The sequence below is a fragment of the Peromyscus eremicus genome, chromosome 8b (assembly GCF_949786415.1).
Source record: "Peromyscus eremicus chromosome 8b, PerEre_H2_v1, whole genome shotgun sequence".
In the NCBI taxonomy this organism is placed as follows: domain Eukaryota; kingdom Metazoa; phylum Chordata; class Mammalia; order Rodentia; family Cricetidae; genus Peromyscus; species Peromyscus eremicus.
In genome coordinates this window covers 9,996,146-10,009,262 of record NC_081424.1, presented here as the reverse complement: position 1 = coordinate 10,009,262, position 13,117 = coordinate 9,996,146, and the positions used below count along the sequence as shown (strand labels likewise).

General features: G+C 37.3%; 1 protein-coding gene across 4 annotated transcripts in view; it reads left to right on the top strand.

The window, feature by feature from the left end:
* The window catches only part of Sec63 (SEC63 homolog, protein translocation regulator), a 77,419-nt gene that overhangs the window by 42,332 nt on the left and 21,970 nt on the right, over positions 1–13,117 (top strand). For 3 of the 4 annotated variants that reach the window (XM_059272460.1, XM_059272461.1, XM_059272462.1), the window contains 7 exons: positions 447–497; positions 1,494–1,602; positions 4,026–4,120; positions 4,216–4,348; positions 7,144–7,236; positions 8,350–8,504; positions 9,837–9,984. In XM_059272460.1, the coding sequence (XP_059128443.1) occupies positions 447–497; positions 1,494–1,602; positions 4,026–4,120; positions 4,216–4,348; positions 7,144–7,236; positions 8,350–8,504; positions 9,837–9,984 (784 nt within the window). Of the gene's footprint in view, positions 1–446; positions 498–1,493; positions 1,603–4,025; positions 4,121–4,215; positions 4,349–7,143; positions 7,237–8,349; positions 8,505–9,836; positions 9,985–13,117 lie in introns of those variants that run through there. The other variant, XM_059272464.1, reaches the window with a different exon arrangement.

The window sequence follows — 13,117 nt, the reverse complement described above, 5'->3', positions numbered from 1 at the left end:
ATTCAATAGTTACTATCAAATAAAAATGAAATGGCACATTTGTAGTTAGGCACTAGAGTTAGTTTGTAAGGGCTTATCATTTATTTCACAGCACTACTCGCAAGATACGACTATAGAAAGTGCTTGACTGGAAGGGAGGCATAATTTATAAAACTTTTGCAGTTATCTATATTACATCAGTATATAGAAAATTAAAAGGTGATTTTTAAAAGACGAAAAAGCTCTAGAGTTTGACTATAGTAACACTGTTAACCTATGTGCCTAGGACAAGCTCTGTGATCTATTTGTACTTCAGCTATACTAGCCACAAAAAAAAACCCAAAAAGGTACCTTCATTATAAAGGATCAAATAACAGAGTGCTTTTTAATAGAGGGACCTCTTTATAAGTCTGAACAATGTTTTAATTTACCAGACCGAGGCATAACTGCTTTCTCTTTAACTCTAGGTTTTACTTGTATATGGATTGGCGTTTATGGTTATCCTTCCTGTTGTTGTGGTAAGTTCTACCACTTTATATTGATTGTTTTGGGGTAGTTGCTCCATAAAATTTTGATTTAGAATTTAATCGATTCAATGTGATGTTTTTAAACACGTTGTTGTTGTTGTTGTTTGAAACAGGGTCTTACTACCTAACTCTAGCTGGCCTGGAACTTGATAGGTAGTCCAGGTTGGCCTCAGACTACCTCTGCTTCCTGATTGCTGGGATTAAAGGCACCACCACGCCCAGCCTATTTTTATTTTTTATTTTTATGTATGTGTGTGTAGGGTATGTGCACATGAGAGTAGGTGTCCAAGGAGTCCAGAAGAGAGTATAGGATCCCCTGGAGCTGGATAGTTATGACCTAGTTGATGTGGGTGATGGGAACAGAACATAGGTTCTCTATAAGAACAGTACGTGGTCTTCGCCATTAAGGCATATCCCCAATCCCTAGCCACTCGTTTTAAAAAATAACTGTGTAGTACTATATAATGAAGAGCTACCAAAAAGTTTATTTCATCTTTCATTTCTTTGTGCCATGTGTTCTTTTTGATCCTGGAGTTTGTGTGCCTCTATTAGTCCTATTATACATCTGTCTTGACCTCTCTATAGGATTGCTGTGTAAGATCCGATCTCTTGAGAACATGAATGAAAATACGTCAGCTATAAAATGGCCCCAAGACTTATCAAATTTTGTAGTAGAAACCACTTTATTTGTTTATAGCAATGAATGGTTTTATTCTTGTTTTATCTTTTCAACAGTTTCTGCCTAAAACTTAAAGCATTTTAATCATGCCTAATGGTCTGTGTTGGTGTTTAGGGGTCTGGAAGTGTGAGTATTTGTTAGTAAGTCTTTGAAATATGGAACAAGCTCAAGCACCTCATTGTTCTTAGTAAATTTTTGGAAAATTCACACACACACACACACACACACACACACACATTGTGCTGCCTCAAGCTTAATATTTATAATTTTTCATGCTTTATATCTTGTTCAATTTTATTTGTATTTAGGGCTCTTGGTGGTATCGGTCAATACGCTATAGTGGAGACCAGATTCTAATACGTACAACACAGATTTATACATACTTTGTTTATAAAACTCGAAATATGGATATGAAACGTAAGTAAACCTAAGTAACTGCTGTTTGTTGCATTGTTTTCTGAGTCATTTATATGTTGCTATATATTTCTTAACTCTATAGTAGATTCCAGGTTATAGTTCATCAGATTGAATCAGAAACCAGGAGGACCATTGCTGACTGGCTCCCCCTCAGCATCACATTTAAGTGGCTTTTAATACAGCCTAGGCACATCTGCCCAAGAGTAGTACCTCCTCTTTTGGCATCAAGAAAATGCCCCCACAGACATGCCCACAGGCTAGTCTGATCTAGGCATTTCCTCAGTTAAGGTTCTGTCTTCCCAGATTACTAGTTTGTCATTAATGAAAGTGTATAAAATTACCAGGCTTCCACATAGCAAAAGCAACAGTTAAATGAGGAAGGAGATGGCCTACGAGATGGAGGAAATGTTGGGTAGCTAAACAACTGAGAGAGGATGAATTTCTAGAATGCATAAAGAATTAAAAACCTGGTGTAATTGTATACATCTGTAATCCCAGTACTCAAAAAGGGAGAGCCAAGAGGATTGCCACAAGTCTGGTGCCAGCCTGGTCTACATAGTGAGTTCCAGGCTAGCCAAGGATTCAGTGTTTCAAAAGGAAGAAGAATTCTATCTTACTCTAGCCAAACTTGCTGTTACTAAGAAAACGATTAACAAAAGCTGGCAAGGATGCAGCTTCTAGTGAGAATGTCAGTTAGTCCAGCCACTGTACACGATTCCTCAAAACTCTTTCAGTAGAGTGAGCATATGATGAGCTGCTATACCACTTCTGGGGATATACCAAGAGGAAGCCAAGTCAGACACCTCTGCATCTGTGCTTACTGTGGCATTGTGTACAATAGCCAAGCTGCAGAATATGCCTAGGTGCCTGTCAGCAAACAAGTGGTTAAGGAAGATGTGGTATATATAGCAACCATCTTTTTTTTTTTTATTCATCCATAAGGAAGAATGAACTTAGGGAAGTTTCAGAAAAATTGATTGAACAGGAGATAATTATATTATGTGAAATAAATAAGACTCAAACATTACATTATTTCTCTCAAATAGATCCTAGGTTTTTATGTGTACACATAAAATCATAAATACACACACACACATGTCATGAAAGTTGAAGCAAGACTGTCTGGGAAAAGGAAGAGTACTAGCTGGAAGGGGAGGGGTGGATATGGTCAAAATACATGATATAATTGAACAAAAATGTCTGTGAACCCCTTCACTGTGTATAGTGAGTATAGGATATAGAAGAGAATGAGTATTACTTTCTGTTGTGCATATATATTACTCTTATATTCAATTGAAATATTAATATAGGAACTTCTTTCCTTATAAAAATGGTTCATGTGCTTTGTTTTGCCCGTGGGATACTGATTTCTGAGAGTGTTCCTTAGTCTCAGATAATTCTGTCACAGAGCGTTTGTTAGCTGAAGGATTTATTTACATTTCCTTCAGCTGTCTTTGGAACAGTTATTCTCCCTCCACCCCTGTGAAAATATTTGAGCCTGGTGTGATGGTGCATGCTTTTAATCCCAGCACTTGAGAGGCCAGGGCAGGCAGATCTTTGAGTTCCAGCCCAGTCTGGTCTACATAGGGAGTTCCAGGCCAAAGTTACAGGGTGAGACACTGTTGCAAAAAAAAAAAAAAAATTTGTTTTTTTTTGGAGGGTGGGCATTGAAGTAGGTCAGAGGTTTACGGTGCCTGCTGTGTGTTGGGCACATCTGAAGAAACTAAAGTGCAAGGAGTAGTTACAGAACTGTCGTCTCTACTCTTGAGCGTCTGTAGTCCCTTTTGTTTTTTAGCAGAGATTCTCTTCTGTGTTAAAGGAAAGGTAAGATTCATGGTTAGGGTGAAATTGATGATTGTAGTGTCAGTCCTTATAGAGCTTTTAGGATAATAATACATGTGGCAGGGAATTATGTGCATTTCCATAAAACTCTCCAAGGTTCCAGAAGTTTTGTTTACTTGATATTCTGAGAAGTCATGGAATAAAAAGAATCTCTCACTCTTGGTAATTTCTTATTTCCAGCCTTGCTTAACTGAAGGGCACTCGTTTACATGCAACATTCTAACATCACATGAAGTACTAATGCTCTCTAGCAGGCTTCTATGGAATACATGCTTAGTATAGAAACATTCTATTTTAAATTATCTTAATTTTTCCAGTCCTTTTGTGCCCTTAATTTGATGAGTACTTATACTCACTTGGGATAGGTAACAATTGTGTACACTTTTAAAAAGTGTAGTTTCTTTTGTTTTAGTGGGAGATATAAATTTACTTGTCAGTAGTGGAGGCCAGATGACTGTCAGCATTGCATTGTGCATGATTAGAAAGGTGCTTAACTTTAGGGTTAAGGGAGTTATCTCAGGAGGAGAAATTAATAGGTAAGCAAACATCTATTTACCATTATATTTGTTTTGTTTCCATAGGTCTCATCATGGTTTTAGCTGGAGCTTCTGAATTTGATCCTCAATATAATAAAGATGCCACAAGCAGGCCAACAGATAATATCTTAATACCACAGGTTAGGCTCATCTTACACATTTCTTGATAAGCAATAAAGTACAAAAGTGAATGATTCATGATATGTTTCTGAATAATTATTTTTCTTTGCCTTAGCTAATTAGAGAAATTGGCAGCATAAATTTAAAGAAGAATGAGCCTCCACTTACCTGTCCATATAGCCTGAAGGCCAGAGTTCTTTTACTGTCTCATCTTGCTAGAATGAAAATTCCTGAGACCCTGGAAGAAGGTATTTGTGACTCTAATATGTAAAGGGTTTTAATAGGACCAAAGCAACAGATATAAGTAGTCTTGGTGATTCAGCGTTTAGATGATGTTCTTTTTTGTTCAATCAAATAGTTGTTTATATTCCTTTAAAAAATCTATTTGTATATAATTACTTTACAAATAGTTTGGAAGTCTACATCAGATGCTTTGGCATCTGTCAAAATGTATTATTTCAAAATCAAATATTCTGTATGAAATGTTTAATAATTGCAGGTTAGCAAAAGAATTTCCTAAATGGCTTTGGTTGTTGAGACAGTCTCAGTTATGTCTCTGAGGCTGTCCTTGAACTTGTGCTGCTGCTCAGGCTGGTCACAAGCTAAAGACCTTTCTTCCTCAGCCTCCTGTGGACTGAGATTATAGATGTACATCACCATCTAATGATTTTTGACAAAAGAACTTGAAAGATTTTTAGATTTACAGCAAATATCTGACCCTCCTAATCCAACATTATTCCCCCCATTTCTCAGTAGTAGCTACAGAGAAGTAGATTTGATTTTCACTTAAAGGTTCATAAGTGTTTGAAATACCTATTCTTTAAAACAAAGGCCGTGGGTTGAGATGGAAGTGTTACCAGAGAGATCATTGATTTGAATGTCATCTCCTTTTTAGCTGTAGTATTTCAGTTGAAACTTAAAAACTTGTCATCCTAAAAAACAAATGTTCTTTCTGAATGAAATTTTAACATCCCATCACTGTTCAGCTAATGATGCAATCCAGGACTCCTGAAAATAAGACCATTTGATATTAGTGCTAGGAAGGATGCTTAGGATGGAAGGAAGAAATATTTTTAGGCATTGTCATTGGAGTTACTTTGAAATAAATTAGTAATTTTGTTACTAATGTTCTGTGCACATATACAGGCATATTCATTTTTACTAGTCATTTCTCACACATAGGGGGCCTGCTTTTTAGGTTGAGTACCAAATCTAATGGATTTCGTTTCAAAAGTTAATTTTATCTGTCTTCATCTATATCCTGGTACCACAGAGGCCTGAAGAGGGCTTTGGATTCCTTGGAACTGCAGTTACAAGTTGTTGTGAGCCACTGTGGGTATTGGGAATTGAATTCAAGTCATCTGGAAGAGCAGCTTGTAGCTGGAGTTTTCTCCAGTCCTGCCTGGCCTATGGTCAGGACAAATCTCTCATCCGCCAGTCCCGCAACCGCTCAGACCCAACCAAGTAAACACACAGAGATTTATATTACTTACAAACTGTATGGCCGTGTCAGGCTTCTTGTTATCTAGTTCTTCTATCTTAAATTAACCCATTTGTATAAATCTATACCTTGCCACATGGCTCATGGCTTACCGGTATCTTACATGTTGCTCCTCATGGTGGTGGCTGGCAGCGTCTCCTGACTCAGCCTTCCTGTTCCCAGAATTCTCTTCTCTGCTTGTCCCGTCTATACTTCCTGCCTGGCTACTGGCCAGTCAGCATTTTATTTATACAGAGCGATATCCACAGCAGCTGCTAGTGCTCTTAACTGCTGAGACATCTCTCTGGCCCCTCAAATGAATGATGGTGGTGATGGTGATGGATGATGATGATATATCCTTTATTTTTCTGTATTGCTGGTATTTGAACTCAGGACCTGACATGTGCTATGCATATACATTCCCAGCCTGTTAGAATTTTTTTAACTTGTTTTTTTCTCTGTGTAGCCTTAGAACCTGTCCTGGAACTCACTCTGTAGATCGGGCTGGCCTGGAATGGACAGAGATTTACCTGCTTCTGTCTCCTCAAGCCGTGATTAAAGGCTGCACCACCACCACCCGGTCCCAGCCTGTTAGAATTTTTTTAACTTGTTTTTTATTTTAATGTGTATTTTAATGTATAACTTTGCCTGCAATCATGTTGTGTATCACATGTGTTCAGTGCCTGAAGAGTCCAGAAGAGGGTATTAAATCCCCTGAAGCTGGGGCTGGAGAGATGGTTCAGAGGTTAAGAGCACTGGCTGCTTTTCCAGAGATCCTGAGTTCAATTCCCAGCAACCACATGATGGCTCACAACCATGTATAATGAGATCTAGTGCTCTCGTCTGATGTGCAGGCATATATGCAGACAGAATACTGTATACATAATAAACAAATAAACCGTTTAAAATAAATGAATAAATCCCCTGAGGCTATAGTTACAAACTGTTGTCAGTCACATGTGGGTGCTAGGACTTGAACCCAGGTCCTCTGGAAGAGCAGCCGACGCTTTTAACCACTGCAGAGCCATCCTCCAGCCCATCGTTTTTGTTTGTTTGTTTGTTTCTGGAGATTGGACTCAGGTGGTCAGGCTTGCACCACAAGCACTTTTACAAGCTTAGTCACCCCCTTAATTCACTTCCTCCTCCTCTTTTCTGTACTTAGTCGACCTTGTTCTCATTCATAGTCTTTGCATTGACCCACAGTTATAGGAACTTAACAGCACAAACAGAACAATCTCAAAGATAGCAGGATTAGAACTAAATTCATGATTAGTACTATTGTAAAGAAAGTAAGGAATGACTATAATAATTACGTAATTAATTAATATAGTTGCACCATTATGTTAGAATTTGGGCTTTGCTACATCTTGTATTAGTAATGGCATCTACTTTTTGCAGTGAAGCTGAGGAGAAGCAGTCTTTCAGACATTACAATTCTGAGACGATGGGAAATATTGAAGGGCCAGGACACTGTGTTTTAGCCTTGGCCTTCAAAGGGAAAAGGTATTTTCACTGTAATATTAGGATTGTTTGTTTCAGGGTTGTTTTTTTTCTTTCTCCTAGATCAACAGTTCATGCTGAAAAAATGTCCTGCTCTGCTTCAAGAAATGGTTAATGTAATCTGCCAGCTAATAATAATGGCCAGGAGCCGTGAAGGTGAGGAAGAAATGTAATTAATTTGGACTTTTTCCTGCAAGTGTTTGCTTCAGGAAGTATACTTCACAGTTTAAAGATTTATGAGTATTTAATTACAATTTTGTATACTGAGTCGATTTGCTCATGATTTTTCTCATTCTTTTCATTGTTTTATTTTTAGTCTTTTAAATGTTTTGTTTCCTCTGAATATTTTTTAGTTATTTTAACAGTGATTTTTTTTTTGGCATAGTGTGTAATTTTTTGTGTGTGTGTGTGTGTGTGTGTGTGTGTGTGTGTGTGTGTGTGTGAGTGTGTGAAAAGAAAAGAAATTTTTGGCTGTTAGGGGAAAGGGGATGCTAAAATGCTAAAAAAAAAGGAGACTGATTATAGTTTGTTGTTGTGGGTGATTTTAGTTCTTGGCAATGCTACAGTGAATTTAGAAATACTGATAATACCTTCTTACTTAGTTACTGTTGTTGGAGTTTGTAAATAGAAAGAATTTCAGCAAGGCATGTATTATACCTGTAACCTTAGCACTTGTTAGGCTGAGGGCAGGGGTCTAGTTTGAGGCCAGGCTGGGCTCCATAGGGAGACTTTGCTGCCTTCAAAAAGTAAAAATAAATTTAAAAAACACAAAATATTTACTTATCTTTTATTTTTGAGATAGGATCTTGCTTTGTAGCCAAATCTGCCGTAGCTTCTTAAGCAGTAAGGCTACTGCTTTGCTGTACTGTGCCCAGCTGAGGACTCGTGGGGCTTTGTGTGTTTGTGGCAGTATCTATCTTCCTGCATTGCCTACGCTGCCCTTGCCTCAGCCCAGTGAGTGCTAGGATTGCCACCCAAGTACTGGGATTCCAGGTGTTCTTCACCATTTCATGATACCACTGAGCATGCCTGATATTTTACTATTATTGGAGTTGATACAGAGACTTTTGTTAAATTAATGGTTGTCGCAGAATAATACATACTGGACCAAGTTTATGTATTTTAACATTTTTTCAGTAGTTTTTAAAGGAAAAAAAATCAATATCCATGTTGAAGTTTAGGTGTTGAATGTTAGTGTGATTTTATTCCTTGTAATGAAAGTGTAAAAAGTACAGCCCTTTTGTTTCTTTTTTTCCTATTCTTTCTAAGAAAGGGAGTTTCGTGCTCCAACTTTGGCATCCTTAGAAAACTGTATGAAGCTCTCCCAGATGGCTGTCCAAGGCCTCCAGCAGTTTAAGTCTCCCCTTCTGCAGCTCCCTCACATTGAGGAGGACAATCTTAGGAGAGTTTCCAACCATAAAAAGGTTTGTTGACTACTTTCTAGTCAGAGTTTAGCAACTTGTCATATTACAAGGTCATGTGAATAAAGTTTTCTAGACTTGGCTACTGTGGATTTCTTAGATTTACAATATCTTTTGTTAGTATTTCTTAATTAGGTGGTTTTATAATATTTTAGTACTATAGAATTACTATTTTGGGTTGAGTGAATTTTAGCAATTAATATTTTATTTTTACATTACAAAAATGTATGTACCAAGTAAGAATACATCATATACTTTTCACTTTGTTTTTGACTTAAAGGTTGGGCAGTTGTTATAGTTGAGTACGAACAAAAATAAAAAATGAAGCATTCTCAGAAATAGTGTTGGTGGACTGATGATGAAGTCCAGGGGTCAGAATACTTGCTTGGTGTGCACAAGACCCTGCGTTCAATACCAGTTACTTATGGGGGTCGGGGGATGTGTGCGGGTGGAAGTATACACTGATTAAGTAAAGATCATTTCTTTTTTAGAAAACATTGTAAAGACTTGAATACCTAGAAATAGTTTGGAAAATATAAGAAACTGAATTTATAATTCTGGTAGATTTTAAACTTGACTTTTTGGGTGTGGTAGTATGAGCCCATGTAAACAGTACACTGGGAGGCTGAGGCAGGATGTCTGTGGTAAATTTGAGGCCTAGTCTAAGTAATGGACATGAGGCCAGCATGGGCCACACAGTGAGACCCCGTTTTAAGAAAACAAAAGAAAAAAGTTACTTTGTATATAGTAGAAGAAGTGAGTAGAAGATCAGCTTTGGATTTGGTAGTATTAAAGGTAATAACTATAAGAAATCTGTATTCAAGTTCTCTGTCCTTTAATCATATTACCATTATAAATTTCATCAATGTTAAGTAATAATTTGAAACAACAGAATCCTAGAGTTGAAATTCTACCTGCCTCATGATTTAATCTCTGTGAACATAACAATTAAGTATCTAGTGCTTAAATTAAATTTTTATTAATTTAAATTCATTTAACTTACTGCATAGTGAAACCTTTAGAGGCCACCTGTACTTGGAAGATTTTTATGCTTATAACTGAAAATAAATAAATTTAAGACAATAGTTCTTAAGTCAATATTCTATATGAACATATTTTATTTTTGTACTCTTTTTTCTGATTAAAAAAATAAGCTTGTAATGAATTTATAACAAACAACCTTAGTTTTTGTGGTCTTGCTTTGAAATGTCCATAATGTTAACTCTTTTCTGAAGTTGTTGGATTTTCTTTTGGTCAGCATGCCACTAGTTTTCATTTTATGAAAATTTTATTGTGTTGTTTTTTTTTTTCCTTTTATTTTTTTTCCTTTTTTAGTACAAAATTAAAACTATTCAGGATTTGGTCAGTTTAAAGGAATCAGATCGTCATAGTCTGCTACACTTCCTTGAAGATGACAAATATGAAGAGGTAATGGCGGTCCTTGGGAGTTTTCCCTATGTGACAATGGATATAAAGTCACAGGGTAAGTGGGGCTTTCTCTGCTGCACATCATGTGATTTGGTCTCATTCATTTGACTCAAATTCTTTCTTTTTTTTTTTTGGTTTTTCGAGACGGGGTTTCTCCGTGTAGCTTTGAGCCTTTCCTAGAACTCACTTGGTAGCCCAGGCTGGCCTTGAACTCACAGAGATCCGCCTGGCTCTGCTTCCCGAGTGCTGGGATTAAAGGCGTGCACCACCACTGCCCGGCCAAATTCTTTCTTTTCCTTCCTCCCTCCATCTCACTGTATTGTCCTGTCTAGCCTGCATCTACTATGTAGTTCAGGCTTCTTCAGACTTGGAGACATCTTGTTTTTGCAGGTGCTAATATTACAGTCATATTGTTAGTTGTTTTTCACTCTTTACTCTTTGCTCTTTGAGGGGCCAAAAACCCAGCTCCCAAATAAATACACGTATGGAGACTTATTCTTACTTATAAATGCCTAGCCTTAGCTTGGCTTGTTTCTTGCCAGCTTTTCTAACTTAAATTATCCCATCTACCTTCTGCCTCTGGGCTTTTATCTTTATCTTGTATATCCTTCTTTACTTCTTACTCTGGGGCTTGCTGTGTAGCTGGGTGGCTGGACCCTGGAGTCTTCCTCTATCTCTCCTCCTATGTCTCCTTTCCCAGATTTCTCCTTCTATTTATTCTCTTTGCATGCCAGGCCCACCTATCCTTTCTCCTGCCTTGCTGTTGGCTGTTCAGCTCTTTTTTAGACCAGTCAATACAATGCAATGCCTGTTCTAGGCAGGCAAAGTAACACAACTTCACAGAGTTATACAAATGCAACGTAAAAGAATGCAACACATCTTTACATCATTAAACAAATGTTCCACAGCAAAAACAAATGTAACACATCTTAACATATTCTACAACACAGTCATGGACCGCTGTGTCTGTATTTAAAACATTTTAATGATGTCATTTGTAATTAGACTTTGGAGAACTGTAGTTTTCTTGTCAAAACCCTGTCTTTATGTTTGTTACAGTTGTGCTAAGTACAAAGATACTGTTTTGTAGTTGAATATTCTGGATTTTCTTTTTGTGTATCAATCACCTATAATTGGAAATTAGTTCTGAGTGAGGATATGGAAGATTTAACCTTAGTTGAATTCTTCACACATGGAACTGGGCAGGCAGTCATGCTCAGAGTGTAGAAGTCACCCTCTCCCTGTGGTTCTTGCTTTATTACTCATGTCATGTCATAGGCTGCCATTCCTGTCTCAACTGTGGCTGTGCTGTGCGGGCTTTTCTTAAGTGGATGTGCTTAAAATACTAGTTGTAATCTCTGTGCCTTCGGGGCTGAGCCTACATCAGGATCCATTGGCGCTCTCCCACTAATTTGACACCATGAGCTGCTTCTCCTTCAGTTCTTTTTCACTGGAGTCCTAGCTATCCTCTTGGAATTGCTTAACTTTCCAAAGAACACAAGAAGGGTCCAAATATGACGAAAGGAGGAGATATTTCCAATATATTGTTAAAGGAAATAGTTATTTAGTGCTGAAATTAACATTTATCCATAGTAAGCTTTGAAAATTCCTGTGCCTGTGTTTCATGTGTTTTTTCATGTCTTTATATCTGTTTTAAGTGAAAACACTTTCTACCTACATAATTGCCCTGTCACTATTTTAATAGCCAAGTATTATTTTTGAACACAGAATTACAGATTATATTGGTTTATTCTGTCTTTGTGGTACAGTTTTGAGTTGTGACATTCACCAATTCACTGTTGAGAGACATTTTTTTCTAGGTACCAAGAATGCAGGAACATGTTAGGAAGAGTTTCTGTCTTTAAAGAGGTTCATCTTTAGTTAAGTATAGGATTAAAAACTACATAATGGATGCTTAGTGTTATGTGATGACAGACATTTTGCCTTATGTTCATGTAAAAAACATTGAGTGCTGTGTACTTTTATAGCATCTATAGAACTTTGCTTAAGGCACTTTGCTTTACTGAATTTGTACTCTAATATAAATGAGAAGTAAATGATTTCCTAAAATTGGGATGCTAGGGACAGGGACGAGAACAGTGTCATCTGGTTTCAGTTCGCCCAGTGCATAGGACATTTACAAAGTATTTACATATAGTAAATACATACAGTACATACTTTGGACAAATTTTTCTGGGATTTGGGAGTTTCCTTTTAGATTGGTGAGTTTTTAGACTTAAAATCACTGACCTAAATGCCGTATTTAGGGACTGGAGAGATGGCTCAAAGGTTAAGAGCACCTGCTGTGCCAGGCGGTGGTGGTGCCCGCCTTTAATCTCAGCACTAGGGAGGCAGAGCCAGGAGGATCTCTGAGTTGGAGGCCAGCCTGGGCTACAGAGTGAGATCCAGGACAGGCACCAAAACTACACAGAGAAATCCTGTCTCAAAACACCGAAAGTAACAACAACAACAAAAAACTCAAAACTTTAAAAAAAAAAAAAGAAAGAAAAAGAAAAAACAACTTGCTGCTTTTGCAAAGGACCCAGGTTCAATTCACAGCTCCCACCTGGTAGCTCACACTCATCTATAACTCCTTTAACACCAGCCACACATGTACACACGTATACCTGCAGGCACTCACACACGAATATATAAAGTAAAAATAAGTCTTTAAAAACTGCATTTAGGGTTTTAGTTTTTTATCTAAATCGGTTTGGGACTTAAGAGATAATCTTTGTTATAATCAATTATTGTAAAACATATATGCTTAGAAAAAAATGTTTGAAGAGGTTTATCTTTGAGGAAGTAAGTGTAGTTTTTTTTTGTTAATTTAATTTTTTTTTTTAATACTCTTTGTTCTTTGGGGACCCACCGCCCAGCTCCCAAATAAATACATGGAGACTTATTCTTACTTATGAATTCCTGACCTTTAGCTTGGCTTGTTTCTAGCCAGGTTTGTTTACTTAAATTATTGTTTACTTAAATTATTCCATCTACATTTTGCCTCTGGGCTTTTACCTTTCTTTATTCTATATCTCTTTCTTTCCTTCTTACTCTGTAGCTGGCTGTGTGGCTGGTCACTGGCATCCTCCTCTCCTCTTTCTTTTCTCGCTCCTCTTCTCTCTCCTCTTCTTCCCTGTTTATTCTCTCTGCCTGCCAGCCCTGCCTATCCCTCTTTTGCCTAGCTA